The following is a 19,905-nucleotide window of genomic DNA, read 5'->3' as shown; positions in this document are numbered from 1 at the left end:
TGCACGACAACAGTGTGTGGGATGGGGAAATGTTTACAATGTTTAACACATGCTCCTGAATGAGTTGTTGTTGTTTTTCTCTCTCCCAGAGGTGTGCACCGGCTTCCATCCGGCTCATGGATAACAAACAGTTTCATTTCGGTAAGTCAACATCGTTCTGAACCATTTGATCTCTGTAAAGAAACCGTTTGATACAGTGCCTTCAGAAAGTATTCATACCCCTTGACTTATTCCACATTTAGTTGTGTTACAGCCTGAATTCATAAGTGATTAAATTGTTGTTTTTTCTCACCCATCTTCACACTATACCCTGTAATGACTAAGTTTGAAAAATGTTTGCAAATGAAATGCAGAAATATCTCATTTACATATGTATTCACACCCCTGAGTCAATACATGTGAGAATCACCTTTGGCAGTGATTACAGCTGTGAGCCTTTCTGGGTAAGTCTCTAAGAGCTTTGCACACATTGATTGGACAATATTTGTACATTATATATATATATATATATGTTTTTTAATTGTTCAACCTCTTGTCAAATTGGTTGTTGATCATTGCTAGACAGCCATTTTCCAGTCTTGCCATAGATATTCAAGTGGATTTAAGTCAACTGTAACTAGGCCACCCAGGAACATTCAATGTCCTCTTGTTAAGCAACTCCAGTGTATATGGCCTTGTGTTTTAGGTTAATGTCCTGCTGAAAGGTGAATTTGTCTCCCAGTGTCTGTTGAAAAGCAGACTGAACCAGGTTTTCCTCTAGGATTTTGCCTGTGCTTAGCTCTATTTTATTTTTATCCTGAAAAACTCCCTAGTCGTTGCTGATGACAAGCATACCCATAAACTGCAGCCAACACCATTCTTGGAAATATTAAGTGATACTCAGTGACGTGTTGGATTTGCCCCAAACATAACGCTTTGTATTGAGGACATAAAGTTGATTTCTTTGCCACATATTTTGAAGTTTTACTTTAGTGCCGCCTTGGTTTCCTTCTTCTCCGGCAACTTAATTAGGAAGGACAACTGTATCTTTTGTAGTGACTGGGTGTATTGATACATCAGTCAAAGTGTAATTAATAACTTCACCATGCTCAAGGGAAATTCAATGTTTACTTTTTAAAAATAAATTTTAACCATCTACTAATAGGTTACCTTCTTTGCAAGGCCTTGGACAACCTGCCTGGTCTTTGTGGTTGAATCTGTATTAGAAAGTCATTGTTCGACTGAGGGACCTTTCAGATAATTGTATGTGTGAGGTACAGAGATGGGAGAGTTATTCAAAAATCACTTATTGCACGCAGTGAGTTTAAGCAACTTAAGTGACTTGTTAAGCACATTGTTACTCCTGAATTTATTTGGACTTTCGAGGCTCCCGAGTGGCGCTGTGGTTTTAAGGCACTGTATTGCAGTGCTGGAGGCATCACTACATACCCTGGTTCGACATTATGGGGTATTGTGTGTAGGCCAGTGATGACAAATCTCCATTTTAAATTTAGGCTGTAACACAACAACATGTGGAAAAAGTCCAGGGGTGTGAATACACAGGGCCTTCAGAAAGTATCTTTGTATCACATGGGAGCTCAGAAGTGAAGCCATACTCTGACTGCTCTCTGGCTCTCCCCACTAACCTGTGCTTGGGGCTGACCTTATTTTCATTTCTGATTCCTTGACTCTGATGTTTAAAAAAAAAAAAAAGGCCTGCTTTTGTGTGCGTCTCTTTACCCAACTGGAATCCATGTCATTAAAGACCACTGCATTGGTGGCGTTTCTTCACAATGCTTTTTTCTTTACGCCCTCTGCTGCGTTACTCCGCCCTCTGCTGCGTTACTCCGCCCTCTGCTGCGTTACTCCGCCCTCTGCTGCGTTACTCTGCCCTCTGCTGCGTTACTCCGCCCTCTGCTGCATTGCATTGAGTTCAATTGATTGTTATTTCACCAGTGGAGTAGCTAGCTGCACGCACGACTTGTGGATAGAAGCCCGATAGAAAAATGACTGGGGGAACAATTTAAGCAGTTGTTATATTGAAGTTTTACAAAATTGTTTCTTGAGGTCTGGTGGAAGGAATCAGGCGTTGGTGCCAGACATCTTTTTAAAGTTCTTCAGTCCCCTGGGATCTCATTACGCTCCCTATATTCCCACTTCTTAGCTTTAAGCAGGCAAGAGGAAGCTATTCAGGTTTCTCACTAATATCTTAACCTCAGTCAGGGCTCTATGATAGGACACCTTCTTGGGCTTATTAGTGCCTTGTCTTCCCTTTTTGAATCACCCTGTCTGCTGAGTGAAGGGGTCTGCTGTATTTCAGAATGGGACAAGTAGTATAAAATACAGGGCCACGTATCTCAATACGCTAGTCAGATGAGAATGGCAATTAAATGCGCATTAAAGAGAGCGGGAAAAATTGACCCACTATATGTATAAATCACCCTCTCTTTCTGGTCACTGAGTATTTCATTAAAGAGTGATGACTGCAGGACACCTAAAGACTCTACCCTGCTGTGAAGGGTTGAGACTCAGGACTCTACCCTGCTGTGAAGGGTTGAGACTCAGGACTCTACCCTGCTGTGAAGGGTTGAGACTCAGGACTCTACCCTGCTGTGAAGGGTTGAGACTCAGGACTCTACCCTGCTGTGATTGGTAACCATGATCAGCTCCAGACCCTCATTTTTGCTTGTCCTCCGTTTTCTTGTGTGATTGAAACAAACCATCCCATCAGCTCCAGACCCTCATTTTTGCTGATGTCAAACCCCCCATTGGAAAGCTCTGATGTGTCCGATCAGAAACAAGCCCCCCAAGAAAGCTGCTGATGTGCCCCCCTGATTGAAAGCTGCTGATGTCAAGCCCCCCCCCATTGGAAAGCTCTGAAAGCCCCCCCATTGGAAAGCTGCTGATGTCAAAGCCCCCCATTGGAAAGCTGCTGATGTCAAGCCCCCTATTGGTAAGCTGCTGATGTCAAGCCCCCCCATTGGAAAGCTGCTGATGTCAAGCCCCCCATTGGAAAGCTGCTGATGTCAAGCCCCCCCCATTGGAAAGCTGCTGATGTCAAGCCCCCCCATTGGAAAGCTGCTGATGTCAAGCCCCCAATGGAAAGCTGCTGATGTCAAGCCCCCCCCAATGGAAAGCTGCTGATGTCAAGCCCCCCAATGGAAAGCTGCCCCCCCAATGGAAAGCTGCTGATGTGTCAATGGAAAGCTGCTGATGCCCCCCCAATGGAAAGCTGCTGATGTATTGTCCCTGTTGCAGCCAGCCTACTGGTTACTTGTCAAGTTGTTCACGTTACCATTAATTTTCCTCTGTTTTTTTTTTTTTTAATCCCAAACCCAAATAAATATGACTGCTGCCCTGTTGGGAGTCCTGGAGGAAACGGGGAGGAGATGGGTGGGCTAAGATGAGACCGAATGTGTGAATAACCGACATCAGTGGTTTCTTTCAACTGTATTGTCCAAAAGACAGAGGTCCACTTGGCTTTGAGTTGAGGGACTTGACCCTCTCTCTCTCTCTCTCTCTCTCTTTCTGTTTCCACAGGTCATGCCCTGAAACCTCAAGTGTCGTCCATTTTCACACATTTTGTTGAAGGGTTAAAGAAGTTCTACATCACCAAGGTAACGCGTTCTTAATGCTTTGGCATGAATCCTAACTCCTCCTCTTTCTCTTTATGTAATATCTATTTTTTTTGGAAAGTGTTAAAGAAATGGTTATTTCCCCGTTTACCCCAGTTGAAAGGTTTCGACCCCCACCAGTTGGTGGTTGCCACTCTTCTGTTTGAAGGGGACCGCGAGAGGGTCCTGCAGCATGAAAAACAAGTTTATGACATCGCAGCAACATTTGGGTAAGTTGGTGGAAATAGGTGATCTATCAGCTAGAGAGGGATTCTCCATTCAATATATCTTCTACTTAAGCTACAACAGCAACAAACCTGCGTTCCTCTTTGACTTTCCCGACATGTTCAATGCTCTTGCACGCGTGGAATTTAGGAAACTCTTTTCCCCTTTGTGACAACCCTGTAGACAACTGAAAGGCAAAACGTGTGTGTGTGTGTGTGTGTGTGTGTGTGTGTGTGTGTGTGTGGTCCCAAAGGAGTCTGTGAGTAGGGACTTGGTAGTGAAGCTGTGCTGCGAAGCCCCTGTCTGAGGGCTGCTGGGCTGGGCCCCAACCCGCCAGGAGCCACACAGTTCCACACCATTACAGAAGAATCAGATCATACTGTAGCAACTCACTCCCTCCTTCCCTGGACACACCATCCTAGTTTCAAGTTTTATTAGTCGTATGTACAGGATACACGTGGGGTACACCGTCCAATGGGATACACGTGGGGTACACCGTCCAACGGGATACACGTGGTGTACACCATCCACAGGATACACGTGGTGTACACCATCCACAGAATACACGTGGTGTACACCATCCACAGGATACACGTGGTGTACACCATCCACGGGATACACGTGGTGTACACCATCCACGGGATACACGTGGTGTACACCGTCCAACGGGATACGTGGTGTACACGTCCAACGGGATACACACGTGGTGTACACCGTCCAACGGGATACACGTGGGGTACACCGTCCAACGGGATACACGTGGGGTACACCGTCCAACGGGATACACGTGGGGTACACCGTCCAACGGGATACACGTGGGGTACACCGTCCAACGGGATACACGTGGGGTACACCGTCCAATGCAACAACAACAATAATAAATAATCAAATATCAGAACATAAAGTAAATGTCTCAGTAGAATAAACATTATTAACATCACTATAATACAGGAAGGCACAATTTACAGTCCAATATTTCCACGTATCAGGAGAAGGGGGGATTGTGCAGTGGTACTATTTGGAGGGGACCTAGTCATCATAAACAAACCTTTCATTAAAACGCCACCTAATGACAAATTCCATTCTATTGTTGGTGAGGCTATGGATTTTGTAAGTTCCTGGCCCAGTGCACAGCTTCCAGTTCGTTCCTCAGGTCACAGGCTTAGTGCCCTTCAGGCAATATCCCTAAACAATTCATGAGTTTAATCATTGATAAGGCCTCAACTACCAGGCGGTGCATTTTATTTATTTTCTCCATTTATTTCAAGTCAACCATCGCCTGTCGAGCGCCTGTGATAGATTGGCTGGGTCTTGAAAGGGATATTTCTGTTTTGTTTTTAAGAAACAAGGGAAAAAGAACAGCTAAATCAATACAGTGATTTCCTAATGAGCACTTCCTGATTTTAGTATTGGATTAACATTTGATTACCCGTGGCTGGTGATGGATGTGTGGGTGACTTGTAGGCATGTACGGAGATCCAATCATTGACCTGTGCATTGGGGAAGTGACAGACACCACCGGCATCTGTGGTCCGAGGGAGTTGACCCGGCCAGAGAGGAATCTGTTTTTAAATATGAACCCTGTTATCTGTTTCCAGGGGCCTGGCAGCTGGAGAGGACAATGGGCAGAGAGGCTACCTACTGACCTTTGTCATCGCTTACCTCCGGGTGGGTCATATCTCCCCCTCTGTTTTTCCCCTCCTCAAATCAAATTGTATTGGACACATACACATGGTTAGCAGATGTTATTGCGAGTGTAGCAAAATGCTTATGTAAATCAATCTCCCCTCTCCTCCTTCTCCCCCTCTGTTCCCATGTGTTCTCCCCTCCTCCTTCTCCCCCTCTGTTCCCACGTGTTCTCCCCTCTCCTCCTTCTCCCCCTCTGTTCCCACTTGTTCTCTCCTCCTTCTCCCCCTCTGTTTCCACTTGTTCTCCCCTCTCCTCCTTCTCCCCCTCTGTTCCCACGTGTTCTCCCCTCTTCTCCCAGAGTCCAGAGATAGAAGGAACACATACACTGTATCACATCTGGCCGTGATTGGGAGTCCCATAGGGCGACGCACAATTGGCTCAGCGTCGTTAGGGTTTAGCCGGGTTAGGCCATCATTGTAAATAAGAATTTGTTCTTAATTGACTTGCCTAGTTAAAATAGAAGGTTAAATAAACAAAGGCTGCAGAATGTGACCTCTGAGATATCTGACCTCCGTTTATGTCATGTTGTCATCCTCGCTATCATGGCACGAGTAATTGCCTCAGTGAAAATCGCAGTTTTAAAAAAAACTTTTTTTTTTTTTTGTGAATCACTATTTAGATACTTTTATTTTTTTCACATATTGTCCCCTTTAAAAAATATAAATAATAATAATAATAATCATCATCCAAATAGTACAGAAATACTTGTGTTTATTGGTTGTTGTCTTTTATCAACAGGACTTGGGGATGGACTACTGTGTGGTAGCAGAATCCTTTGAGACATCGGTGCCTTGGGACAGGTAAAGTTGAACCTTTTTTTGTAAATGAACAAGTAACTCTGATGGTGTGACACTTCTACATCACTCTCTTCTCACACAGTCATTTTGAAGAGCTCGGCTCTCTCTCTCTCACACACACACACACCTACACACCTGCTTTCTCCCTCCATTAACTGGTTGTGTGTGTGGGAAGGAAGACTGCCTGACACTGCTGGAGGAGAGAGGGATGGAGTGACACAGCCAGTAGGAACAGGAATCTCCAACATTATTGGGTCAGCCTGTTAATTCGGTGTAAAACCCTTCTCGTTAGAAAACCACAGCTCTTCCCACACATGAGGACGCCCCCACCCCCCCTCTCTTCCACACTCAGACACCAACACAGGCATGCTCAGTGTTCCACTGTGTAGACTGCCTGAGGGGGGAGCCAGGGATCAGGCGTGCAGACCAGCATTACCCCTCCTCCATCTCTCCACACTCTGCTGCACATACCTAGAGGAGAGTGAGCCAGTCTCTCACAGCTACCTAGCACTGCTGCAGTCTCCATAATGCAGTCTACCTAGCACTGCTGCAGTCTCCATAATGCAGTCTACCTAGCACTGCTGCAGTCTCCATAATGCAGTCTACCAGCACTGCTGCAGTCTCCATAATGCAGTCTACCTAGCACTGCTGCAGTCTCCATAATGCAGTCTACCTAGCACTGCTGCAGTCTCCATAATGCAGTCTACCTAGCACTGCTGCAGTCTCCACTTGTCTGTCAATGTACTCCACTGTTCATGGCCAGAGGTCACCTTTTCTCAAACTCAGACAGCTCAGCGTCTCCTGTTATACTGTGTTAAATCATGGTGTTGCGGAGCCTATTCCCTATTTAGTGCCCTACTTTTGACTAGGGCCAATAGGACTAGGGAATAGGGTGTCATGTGTGAAGCAGACATGGCTTTCATCACGTCTTCATGATATTTTTCCTGTGTTGTCTTGTCTTCAGGGTATTGGACCTTTGCCAGAATGTCAAGGAGAGAATTATCAGAGAGTGTAAAGAAAGAGGAGTCCAGTTTCAACCGTTGACCTCATGCAGGTACGTTTAGCACCTGTCTCTGTTCCTTGCTAAAACACACTTGCTGGCATTGTGGAGGTCATCTTAAACAACCTCTGCATAACCTCTACGTAATGTCTGTCTCCAGCTAGATGATTCAACGAATGTAGGTCGTGCGGGGGGCTGTAGGTCGTGCGTGCGTGCGTGCGTGCGTGGGTGCATGCATGCGGGGGGCTGTAGGTTGTGCGGGGGGGGACTGTAGGTTGTGCGTGCGTGGGGGGACTGTAGGTCGTGCGTGTGGGGGGGACTGTAGGTCGTGCGTGCGTGGGGGACTGTAGGTCGTGCGTGCGGGGGGGACTGTAGGTCGTGCGTGCGTGCGGGGGGCTGTAGGTCGTGCGTGCGTGCGGGGGGCTGTAGGTCGTGCGTGCGTGCGTGGGGGGGCTGTAGGTAAGTCGTGTGTGCGTGCGGGGGACTGTAGGTCGTGGGACTGTGGCGGGGGCTGTAGGGGGTAGGTCGTGCGTGCGGGGGGGACTGTAGGGTCGTGTGTGGCGTGCGGGGGGACTGTAGGTCGTGCGTGCGTGCGGGGGGGGACTGTAGGTCGTGCGTGCGTGCGGGGGGGACTGTAGGTCGTGCGTGCGTGCGGGGGGGCTGTAGGTCGTGCGTGCGTGCGTGCGGGGGGACTGTAGGTCGTGCGTGCGTGGGGGACTGTAGGTCGTGCGTGCGTGCGGGGGGGCTGTAGGTCGTACGTGCGTGCGTGCAGGGGACTGTAGGTAGTTTGAAAAAAAAAACAAAAAAAAAAACATCTGCATTGGACCATTGTGGTTGATCCCATGACTGTCATCTAAGATGTGTTCTCTGCTATGAGTGGGCCTGTAGTGTGTGACCAGACAGGAGAGGAATCCTGGGACCTTCCTGTGTGACCTGGCAACACACAACATTTCCTGCTTCTTGCTCACTGGGGACAAATTAGGGCCCAACCTGATTATGCTTCAGCCATTCATTTCCTGTCTGCAGTCTGTCAACAAGATAGATTTGTCCGTTTAACCTCTAGAAGCCAGCGCACCCGCTGAGTGATAGGCCAGGTCACTGGAACAACGGCTCTCCCTACAACAAAAGGGACACAGAAAAGAAACAGGGAAATCACTTGTACACTGTTTCCATCCCTGAGGCACAGTGTTGCATTATAAGGGTCTAGTTTCATGTTCAATGCAGACATTTTGACCCTGGTTAGAGAGAGCAATAGTAAATAATACACATGACTACTAAGAAGGATGATATCCATTGATTTGTTAATGAAAAGGAAATCAAACATTAATTTTGTCACATTAGTCCTGCACTTGGGAAAAAGAAACAAATAGCCCCTTAATTGTTTTCATCTTTTGAACTGTGCAAAAAATTGTCACGGTAATTTATTATAGCTTCTTGTTGCATATTCATGTGAAAGGAACCATCTTTAAGTCAATACAGCCAGTGTTGAAGCATGTTGTGTTCTGAACCATTGTAAATGTAGCTCAGAGGATCCAATCGGAGTGTACTGATGGCCGTTTCAATGTCCTGATAATGGGGCGTTATTCAAGGTGGCAGATCCAATGCACCTCTCCTCCGCTTCTCAGAAACCATGAGGGAGAATTGGGTTCAGAGGGAAAGCCCCACCTCTCAGCTCAGTCTGCCTGCCCTCTGATTCAAATGATGAAAAAAAAAATTGCATTAATTGTTAGAGTAAATTTTGGTTCAACAATTTTGACATTTCCCTCTTTTTAAACTCGTAGAGATAAATTACAGAGGGACGAGTGATGGAAAAGCGTTAACAACAAATGGTGAACAAGCCTATATTTTCTGTTGCGTATATCGTGACGTTAAAACCCTTTTCTCCTGTCTTGCAGAGTGACTCAGACCTATGACTCTGGCGCATGTATATACTTCTACTTTGCCTTCAACTACAGAGGACTGGCGGATCCAGTACATACATACGAACAAGTGGAGGTAAATCTACGGAGCACTCCACGTCTGTAGTGCCTAACCGCTCAGAGACATGCATTATATCTAACCTGAAACGTTACCCCTGAGGAGGGAACATACACAACCATGGTTTTAAGGTGATAGTCATAGTTACATAATGTGTTAATTGATGTATTTATTGATATTGTCCTTTCCCAGCATGCTGCCAGAGAGGAGATCCTAGCCAATGGAGGAAGCCTCTCGCACCACCATGGAGGTAGTCAAGTGAACATCCCTACGTCTAGCCACGCCCCTTCATTTAGCCACGCCCCTACGTCTAGCCATTTCATCTTTTTCCAAATTTCTTCATATCAAAACCTACAAATTCATAAAATTTACTTGCCTATTCACTTACGTAGATGGACGGCACAGCAGTGGTTTAAAGTCTCGTGAAGGCAGTCTGTCAGGCTCTGTGCTGCTGTATAGAAGTGAGCCAGTCTTTTTCTAAACCTCCTGTTTTGGCTTGGAGATCTTTCATCGCTTCCTTCACACCTCCAAAGTTTCCCACAGTACAGAGAAATGGCTCTTTGTTCATCTCAACACGGGCCAAATGAAACGTGAGCAGGGGAGGGAGTGTGAAGCAACTATCAGGGCAAACCCTAATGGCTGCCTCATCTATATTGCCAGGCGCCTCGTCTGTTTTCATACATCACTTCAGGCTATTCATCACGCCTGTCAGAAACAGCAAGCAGTGAATCAGCTGCGATATTAAATCACAATTTCTCCTGAAGGTGGGGAAGGTTACAAATGAACAGATTGCTAATATAAGAAGGCAGTGGGCCAGGGTAAATGATGTTGCTGTTATCACCCAGTATTTACTGCCCTTCAAATAGTGGGCCACCACCCAGCCAACCACCCAGGGCTGAGTAGGAGGGTGTGCAGCCGGGAGGAGGGGATATTGATGCAGCTCCTGGGTGCGAGGCCCGCTCTGTAATTGTGATTAATAACAGCCTGCTATCTGGGCGCAGACAGGCGGTTTGTCTGCCCACAATCAACACCTGACAAATGGAGCTCGTCTCACTGGGGTGTGTAGCAAAGAAAACCGATGTAGTCTGGGAAGGCAAGGTGGGAGGGGCCACCACAGGAAATATACATTATTCTAACCTGTGTTTACATGAGGTCAGGGTGTGCAGAGATAGTATTCCACCCCCTGATTCAATCCACGTTAGAATCACCTTTGGCAGCGATTACAGCTGTGAGTCTTTCTGGGTAAGTCTCTAAAAGCTTTGTACACCAATATTTACACATTATTCTTTTTTATATTGTTCAACCTCTTGTCAAATTGGTTGTTGATCATTGCTAGACAGTCATTTTCCAGTCTTGCCATAGATATTTAAGTCAACTCTAACTAGGTCACTCAGGAACATTAAATGTGTCCTCTTGTTAAGCAACTCCAGTGTAGATTTGGCCTTGTGTTTTAGGTTATTGTCCTGCTGAAAGGTGAATTTGTCTCCCAGTGTCTGTTGGAAAGCAGACTGAACCAGGTTATCCTCTAGGATTTTGCCTGTGATTAGCTCTATTCCGTTTGATTTTTATCCTGGAAAAACTCCCTAGTCCTTGCTGATGACAAGCATACCCATAAACTGCAGCCAACACCATTCTTGGAAATATGAAGTGATACTCAGTGACGTGTTGGATTTGCCCCAAGCATAATGCTTTGTATTCAGGACAGAAAGTTGATTTCTTTGCCACATTTTTTTGCAGTTTTAATTCGGTGCCTGTTTGAGTGTTTCACTCTTGTCATGTAGGTTAGTATTGTGGAGTAACTACAATGTTGTTGATCCATCCTCCTCTTTTCTCTCATCACAGCCATTAAAATAACTGTTTTAATATCACCATTGGAGTCATTGTGAAGCGGTTTCCTACCTTTACAGGCTTCCTTCCTAACGTAGATGCCGGAATATTTGTAGTGACTGGGTGTATTGATACACCATCCAAAGTGTAATTAATAACTTCACCATGCTCAAAGGTATAGCTAAAAAAAAAAAGCAGACATTGAATATCTCTTTGAGCGTTGTGAAGTTATTAATGACACTTTTGGATGGTTTATCAATACACCCAGTCACTACAAAGTAACAGGTGTCCTTCATTCCTTCCTTCCATCTTCCTCAGGTGCCGGGGAGGAAGGAAACTGCTCAGGGATTTCACCATGAAGCCAATTGTGACTTTAAAACAGTTAGTTCTCCTATCACAGCCATTAAAAACTCTGAGGATGGATCAACAACATTGTAATTACTCCACAATACTAACCTAATTGATGGAGTGAAAAAAGATAATCCTTAACAGAATAAAAGTATTCCAAAATGTGCTTCCTGTTTGCAATAAGGCAAACTGCAAAAAATGTGGCAAAGAAATTCATTTTTTGTTTGGGACAAACACAACACATCACTGAGTGCCACTCGTCAAGGTTTAAAACATTTTTTAAAATGACTTTTACCCCTTTTTCTCCCCAATTTTGTGATATCCAATTGGTAGTTACTCTTGTCTCATCACTGCAACTCCCGTACGGACTCGGGAGAGGCGAGGATCGAGAGCCATGCTTCCTGACACATGACCCAACCAAGCCGTACTGCTTCTTGACACAATGCCCTCTAAGGAAGCCAGCCACGCCAATGTGTCGGAAACGCCATACACCTGGCGACCGTGTCAGCGTGCATTGCACCCGGCCCGCCACAGGAGTTGCTAGAGCGCGTTGGGACAAGGACATCCCTGCCAGCCAAACCCTCCCCTAACCCGGACGACGCTGGGCCAAACCCTCCCCTAACCCGGACGACGCTGGGCCAATTGTAAGCCGCCCCATGGGTCTCCCAGTCGCAGCCGGCTGCGACAGAGCCTGAACTCAAACCAGGATCTCTAGTGGCACAGCTAGCAACTGCGATGCAGTGACTTATAGACCACTGCGCCACTCTGGAAACTATCATATTCTCAAGCATGGCGGTGGCTGCATTAAGTTACTGCTATGCTTGTCATTGGCAAGGACTGACAAGTTTTATGTTGTTGGATGAAACAGAATAGAGCTAAGGTGAGCTCTACACTGGAGATGGTTACCAAGACGACAGTGAATGTTCCTGATTGGCAGAGTTAGTTTTGACTTAAATCGCTTTGAAAATCTATGGCAAGACTTGAAAATGGCTGTCTAGTAATGACCAACCAACAACCAACTTGACAGGGTATTATGTGTAGATGGATGGGTGGGTGGGTGGGGGGCGGATGGACGGACGATTGGACTCCATTTTGAATTCAAGCTGTTACACAACAAAACGTGGAATAAGGGGTACAAATAGTTTCTGAAGGCACTGTATGCTCTGTGTACTACCAAAGTATGTGTTCATGGCTCCTGTTCAAGTTCATTCCGTTCTCAGGGCTGTTTTATAGAATAGTGTGTTGTCACGCAGTTTTTAGAACCTTACGTTTGACCCTTACCCAGACACTGAGCAAACACACTGCTAGCTTCCTACTCTTCAAGGATCCAATGTTTGCTTTCAGATTGAATCTTGTTTCATCAACATTGTGTTTGCTCGTTATTTACTTACTAAATGAATTGTGTGTTATCTGATGAAAGGAGTGAGGTTGCTGTGACCTTTTATTCACGATGTGGGGAGATGCAGGAGTCTATTGCCATTCTATAACTGACAGTGGATTGAACATTTTCAATGCCACATTTGTAAGTCCTAAACTCCTGGCCTCCAGACATCCTGTGGTCAGTGTTGGGTTCTTGGTGTTGACGGTGTCCCTCTCAGGGACCAGTGACAACCTGTCCCTCTCCCAGAGGCTCCAGACTCCCTGCATATGTCCTGGCAGGACTGGGGGCTCTGGAATGTGTCTGTTTGGACAGCTGGTAAAGCAGAGCGCTGGTCTTGGTACCTTGCTGGGCACCCTGGCCAGGCCTGACCCTTGCTGTTCCACCTCCATTGGCCCACGGCCAGAAGAGAGGTGTGTGTGTGTGGGGGGACTTTTAGGGCTGTTTTATTCAGCCTGAGGAGAACAACACACCCACGGTGACATCTGTGGGAGGAGAATGGGCTTGGTGAACATGAGAGAGGGAAAGGCAGAGCCAGCCGGGGAACACACAGAGCCTAATGAGTTTGATAGGCTGTTGGGCTCCATAAATCATGCCATGCAAAATATTTCTCCTCTCTGAATAAAGGCATTTATCACCTTCTGTTTATTCACTCACTCTAACAAGATGGATTGTCTCCCAGCAGCCACCTGGGCGTGCTGATTTTGCCTCCTTGGTATATTTTTTTTTTCTTCCCTCTATCTCTCCAGTTGGGAAACTTCGTAAGGAGTGGATGAAGGACAGCATCTCTAACGTGGGCGTCGGGATGCTCAAGTCCGTTAAGGAATATGTGGACCCGGAAAACATTTTCGGCAACCGAAACCTCCTCTAATTTATTTACATGACATTTTTATAACAACCTCTTGGAATAAGGGTTACTAAATATGACGAGCAGTATCAATGTCTTTCACCTTCGGGGGTGACTTCGTTGTGCAGTCAACATCAGTCAGATGACTTGCCTTGCATTACATTACTGCACTTAACAGCGTTGGACTAGTAACCGAAAGGTTGCAAGTTCGAATCCCCGAGCTGACAAGGTACAAATCTGTCGTTCTGCCCCTGAACAGGCAGTTAACCCACTGTTCCTAGGCCGTCATTGAAAATAAGAATTTGTTCTTAACTGACTTGCCTAGTAAAATAAAGGTCAAATTAGAAATAAATGCTGTAACATTAATGGTCTATGATTCATTTAGAAGCTCATTGCATCAGGTCCTCAGTAGTGTCCTCGTCCAGGATGATCTGGTGAATGAAGCCGTGTGTATCATACTAACGATAGTACTGTAGATCATTTCAGTCACGTTTATAGAACCACGCCATAAGAATGGCCTTTTTCATATTGTACATGATACAGGATAACATTTTGTGATCCCATATTTGCCTACAATTTAATTGTTTCCTATAATTCTTGCCAATTTCATGAACTAGATTTTGGTTTTTTTTGGTAGATGTTTATTTTACCTGTGTTTTGACAGTACTTTAGCAGGGAGTTCTAGATGAATGCTTTTTCTAAAGCTCTGTGCCTTTCTGAAGATGTCTGTCTTCATCCTTTCCTACACAACACACACACACACACTGGAAGCTTGACTGGTTTGTTTATGGCGTCCTGTATTTTCCCTTATATGTGTGTGTCCTTCATTCTAGATTTCCTGTTTCCAGTTGGTCTTTGCTTCTCCACTCAAGCCTTGTATTACTTATACTATTAATGATTACCGAGAGATGTGTGTTTTGTTTTACCTACCTAGGAGGATTTATATTACGTTGGAAGTCGTGCCTCTTCTGAAAATGTACCTCAGGGTTAAAATGTCCCTCAAACCCAAACGTTAAACTGTTTATGAAGAAACTAGGATATGATGCGTATCAACGTATTTATAAAAAATAAAAATAAAAAGTTTTATTTTAGATTTGACCTTGCATGGTTTTTGCCTGTCATACAGAGTTCAGTTTGTGGGCAGAGACATACGTGGTTTTAGTAGTGAACGTGTTACAGACGACTGAATCCCAATACCCATGTTTGTACCAAAGACTTTCAGCACAGCCCTTTCACTACTTTATATAGACCATGCAAACATCCTGGATGTGTAGGTCTGTACATGCTGTATAGTTACATGTATGGGACATTCAGACAGTTAATACATGAACCTATATCCTGATGAAACATATTTTTTCAGATATGCAAATGTACAAACATCAAAAGATGTGTTCATATTTGTTACTTTAAATGTTACGTGTTCATGTCAAAGAAAAACCATTTATTTAAATTCAATTACAATATTTTGTCACTACTTAAAACAGTTGCTTGTAGTTAGTAGTTAGAGGTTGTATTTAGACAACAACGAAATACATCCGACTGAATTGTCTGTTCCCTGGTGAGCGTCCCAGCGTTGTGGTAATGTTGGAAACGATACATTTGTGTGAAAGATAATTGTACCTTCGTCACAATTTACAGATGATTATGCTTATCAGTTTGGCCTCTGCGAGGCATGTGTCGATGTTGTGCCCAATCCTAAACTCAGACATGGGATTGTACTGTACGGTGCTAGAGTAAGATACATGAAATGTACTGCTACTGTTTTTCCTGTCACTACTGCGTTCCTCCTGTTCTCGGCGTCGCAGCTTTCCCACAGTGCATTGTCACCTTCCTGCCCAAGTATCTCACCTCTCCACCTTCAATGAAAATGTTGTGAAAGGAAATGGTGGATCTGGAGGCAGCGTTTATCTAATCAGTTTTCATGATTTTACTTCCTGTGATGGTTCCTGAAAGAGAACTTAATGAGAGCTTGAAATCTGAATGTTATGCATGTAAAAAAAAAAAAAAAACTTTTTTTTTTTAAATTATTAAAAAGTTAACATTTTAAGTAAATTTTATCAATGATGTTTGTGCAATAAATACATTGAAATGAAACTAGCAGTTTTTTTCAGATAACGGTAGAATGTCGCCAATCGGTTGACTAGAAATGCAGTTGATAGGAAGTGTCTCTGCTTCTCCGTCAGGTACAGGTGAAGTAATATACATAAAATTCCAAATACAAGGTATTTCTTGGTTCAAGTTGTTTGTTGCTACATCCATGGCAATTGGTTGATTTCAATACTGTAGTCAAAGATCCATACCACACAATGCACACAGCAATTATTATTATTTCTTTTTTACTCCAATGAACAAATCTACAACACAATTCATAGCTTCCATTTTTAACTTTTATTTAGGATAATGCAGCTACACCATGGTCCTTTCTGTTCTACAGGGAACCAACTGTGTTCACAGTTTCCCTTCAATTCATCAGCAATAGGACAATTGTACGTTTTTAGTTTTTCTGAATCGTCAATCTGTGGCTCTGGAAGAGTCGTTTTGTAGTGACATGGTATTCTGAGGTGCACAAGTGAGGAAAGAGCTGCCTTTACACTTTGTGGGACATTCCCGATACACTTTTTTCCTCAGCTGAAATAGCATCAGCAGTTCAACATATAACCAGTCTCTGTTCAATCAACATGCACAATAGTATAACATTTACATTGCAGTGGTGATCTAACAGACTAATAACAAGCACGTCGTTGAAATCATTCATCAAATGTGAAATGATCATAACTATTTTGTAAAGGCAAATTTCTGTGTGATTGATCCCTATTTCAATCATGTGGCGTATTAAACAACTCTTCTGGGTCAGTAAGACTTCTAATGTAACATGACATAGTAAGACTTCTAATGTAACATGACATAGTAAGACTTCTGATGTAACATGACATAGTAAGACTTCTAATGTAACATGACATAGTAAGACTTCTGATGTAACATGACATAGTAAGACTTCTGATGTAACATGACATAGTAAGACTTCTAATGTAACATGACATAGTAAGACTTCTAATGTAACATGACATAGTAAGACTTCTGATGTAACATGACATAGTAAGACTTCTAATGTAACATGACATAGTAAGACTTCTGATGTAACATGACATAGTAAGACTTCTGATGTAACATGACATAGTAAGACTTCTGATGTAACATGACATAGTAAGACTTCTAATGTAACATGACATATAGAAATAATTATAATGTAACAAACTCAGCAAAATATAGAAATGTCCTCGCACTGTCAACTGCATTTATTTGAAGCAAATTTAACGTGTATTTGTATGAATATAAGATTCAACAACTGAGACATGAACTGAACAAGTTCCACAGACATGTGACTAACAGAAATTATACTGGCTATATGTATAGACTGGAATAATGTGTCCCTGAACAAAGGGGGGGTCAAAATCAAAAGTAACAGTCAGTATCTGGTGTGGCCACCAGCTGCATTAAGTACTGCAGTGCATCTCCTCCTCATGGACCGCACCAGATTTGCCAGTTCTTGCTGTGAGATGTTACCCCACTCTTCCACAAAGTCACCTGCAAGTTCCCAGACATTTCTGTGGGGAATGGCCCTATTCCCTCACATTTCTGTTTTTATTTGTGGGAATACTCTGGGAAACATATTTCTTAAACTAAATACCTGGTGAAGCTGAATTACTCTGTCGCCCTGCTTAAAGAACTCACTGGTGACCAGCTCTGCCACCTAGCAGAAGGACATCAGAATAACTATTATTAGCAAGACAGAATAAAGATTTTTTTTTACATGAATACAGTGAAATGACAGGCCTGTGAGTGTTCACAATAACCTAATATAAACTTGTCCGGGTCAAAAAGAAATTTAAAAAAACATTTCCGTTTTACCTTGTGTGATATTTCCCAGGGTTTTTGTCGCCGGACCCCAAGTTACACGCTGTCATCAGCATGGACCTGGGAGAGTTCAGGCAGACAGTCATGATCTCAGCTAAAATATCCAGTTGTCTGGCTATACACGTCTCTGTGGCCTTTCACATTCCAGTCGACTCGCGCAAAAAACTAACATGTTCCTGTTCCTAAAAGAGAGAGTGCATAGATTCTAGTCCATTTTGTTCATTGGGGTGTAAGTGATATTAAAATCCACAAGGGGGCAGTACAGACTAGAATATTTGGTAGCTCTCCAAGAGCTGTGATGAGAATACAGATTCTTTACTTGTACATCAAGTTTGTATGTCAAAAAGATGAAGCCAGTTATCATATATATGGGCAAAACAACTAAAACGATTGCACTAGGCTTTTGAAGTGAGTTGTATGAGACTATATCCTCAAATATGTCTATATCAAATCCCATCTGGTGTTTTTACAATAAAGTACATACAAGAAGTAGAGCATGAGGTCTGTGGCCACGATGGACTGTTTCAACAGCTGCAATAAGGAAACTATATTCTCTGGATGACAGCTTGGAGAAGATGTTGTGTCCCTGAGGAATCACACAGGGAAGAGGGTAACAAAACATGTCATGGATCACTGTCTAATACGGCCTGAGTACCCGCCTGCTATCCCGCCTGCTATCTTGCCAACTCAGTCATTGTCATGCCAAACCTGTTTGTCATTGGAGTTGGCAAGAGCATAAACAGATCTTGTACTGGGCAGTCTACTTCATGAGGCATTCTTGAATTGCACTGACAAATGTCATGGTGTAGACTGCCTGGTACCAGATCTGATAGCACAAACAGGCTGGTACCAGATCTGATAGCACAAACAGGCTGGGACCAGATCTGATAGCACAAACAGGCTGGGACCAGATCTGATAGCACAAACAGGCTGGGACCAGATCTGATAGCACAAACAGGCTGGGACCAGATCTGATAGCACAAACAGGCTGGTACCAGATCTGATAGCACAAACAGGCTGGTACCAGATCTGATAGCACAAACAGGCTGGGACCAGATCTGATAGCACAAACAGGCTGGGACCAGATCTGATAGCACAAACAGGCTGGGACCAGATCTGATAGCACAAACAGGCTGGTACCAGATCTGATAGCACAAACAGGCTGGGACCAGATCTGATAGCACAAACAGGCTGGTACCAGATCTGATAGCACAAACAGGCTGGGACCAGATCTGAGGCTAGCACAAACAGGCTGGTACCAGATCTGATAGCACAAACAGGCTGGTACCAGATCTGATAGCACAAACAGGCTGGGACCAGATCTGATAGCACAAACAGGCTGGGACCAGATCTGATAGCACAAACAGGCTGGGACCAGATCTGATAGCACAAACAGGCTGGGACCAGATCTGATAGCACAAACAGGCTGGGACCAGATCTGATAGCACAAACAGGCTAGGACCAGATCTGATAGCACAAACAGGCTGGGACCAGATCTGATAGCACAAACAGGCTGGGACCAGATCTGATAGCACAAACAGGCTGGGACCCAGGCTGTATTAGACAGTGATCCATGACATGTCCCTTGACTTTGCAACCATGAAAAACACTTTAAAATGGCAAATAGTTACACATCGTACATCGCACACCAAGGAATGTCCTAGAATAGATATGTGTCTTGTGTTAATTATTTTACTTTTAAGATTTGTGTGTATTGTTTTTGTATTGCTAGGTATTACTGCAAGACCAGATCCTCGGTTCATTGGTTCCCATTAAATGTGTTCGTAAATTCACTCTGGAGGGCCAGAGTGTGCTCAGAGCGCTGTTACGTTCCCCAGATTATGTGTTGTAGTTTGTGTATTTACATGTGTTTATTTCAGGAAATGGCTTCCTGAAATCCCTCAAGCAGCTGATTGGTCGACTCCAGGGCTAATTGGAGAGCTGACCCCGCCCCCTCGTCAAGACGCAGCTGTCTCCAATTACCCATTCCTTCTGACACTATATAAAAGCCAGTGTTCTGTTCAGGGGGAGATCTCTTCTTTTTGGAGGTAGAGATTTTGCTGGAGGTAGGGATTGCTGAGATTGATTGTGATAGAGGTTGATTTTGCTGGAAAGTGGTATGTTCTGTGAGTTTGTTGCTCAGATAGAGCTTATTTGACATCCTTTTGTTTCTTAGTTTGTTTGAAATTGTTTAATATTCTGTTTCATTTGTTCCCAGGGGGAAAGGGGAAGGCACCTAGGGAGTGCTTAGGCAAGAGGCCCGCGGGCATACATATACCCGTAGCATATTCGCTGTCTAGGCACACTAG

At 44.2% G+C, this 19,905-nt stretch overlaps 1 protein-coding gene across 3 annotated transcripts in view; it reads left to right on the top strand.

Moving 5' to 3' along the window:
* The window catches only part of LOC112225665 (alkyldihydroxyacetonephosphate synthase, peroxisomal), a 31,386-nt gene extending 15,611 nt beyond the window's left edge, over positions 1–15,775 (top strand). For 2 of the 3 annotated variants that reach the window (XM_024389799.2, XM_024389801.2), the window contains 8 exons: positions 90–141; positions 3,520–3,596; positions 3,711–3,823; positions 5,417–5,486; positions 6,246–6,307; positions 7,269–7,358; positions 9,200–9,299; positions 9,474–12,066. In XM_024389799.2, coding sequence (XP_024245567.1) covers positions 90–141; positions 3,520–3,596; positions 3,711–3,823; positions 5,417–5,486; positions 6,246–6,307; positions 7,269–7,358; positions 9,200–9,299; positions 9,474–9,707 — 798 coding nt within the window. In that variant the 3' untranslated portion in view covers positions 9,708–12,066. Of the gene's footprint in view, positions 1–89; positions 142–3,519; positions 3,597–3,710; positions 3,824–5,416; positions 5,487–6,245; positions 6,308–7,268; positions 7,359–9,199; positions 9,300–9,473; positions 12,067–13,583 lie in introns of those variants that run through there. The other variant, XM_024389800.2, reaches the window with a different exon arrangement.
* Positions 15,776–19,905: the final 4,130 nt, after the last annotated feature.

The sequence above is a fragment of the Oncorhynchus tshawytscha genome, linkage group LG26 (genome assembly GCF_018296145.1).
Source record: "Oncorhynchus tshawytscha isolate Ot180627B linkage group LG26, Otsh_v2.0, whole genome shotgun sequence".
In the NCBI taxonomy this organism is placed as follows: domain Eukaryota; kingdom Metazoa; phylum Chordata; class Actinopteri; order Salmoniformes; family Salmonidae; genus Oncorhynchus; species Oncorhynchus tshawytscha.
Note: the sequence above shows the minus strand (reverse complement) of the source record. Positions and strands in the feature narration are given on the sequence as shown.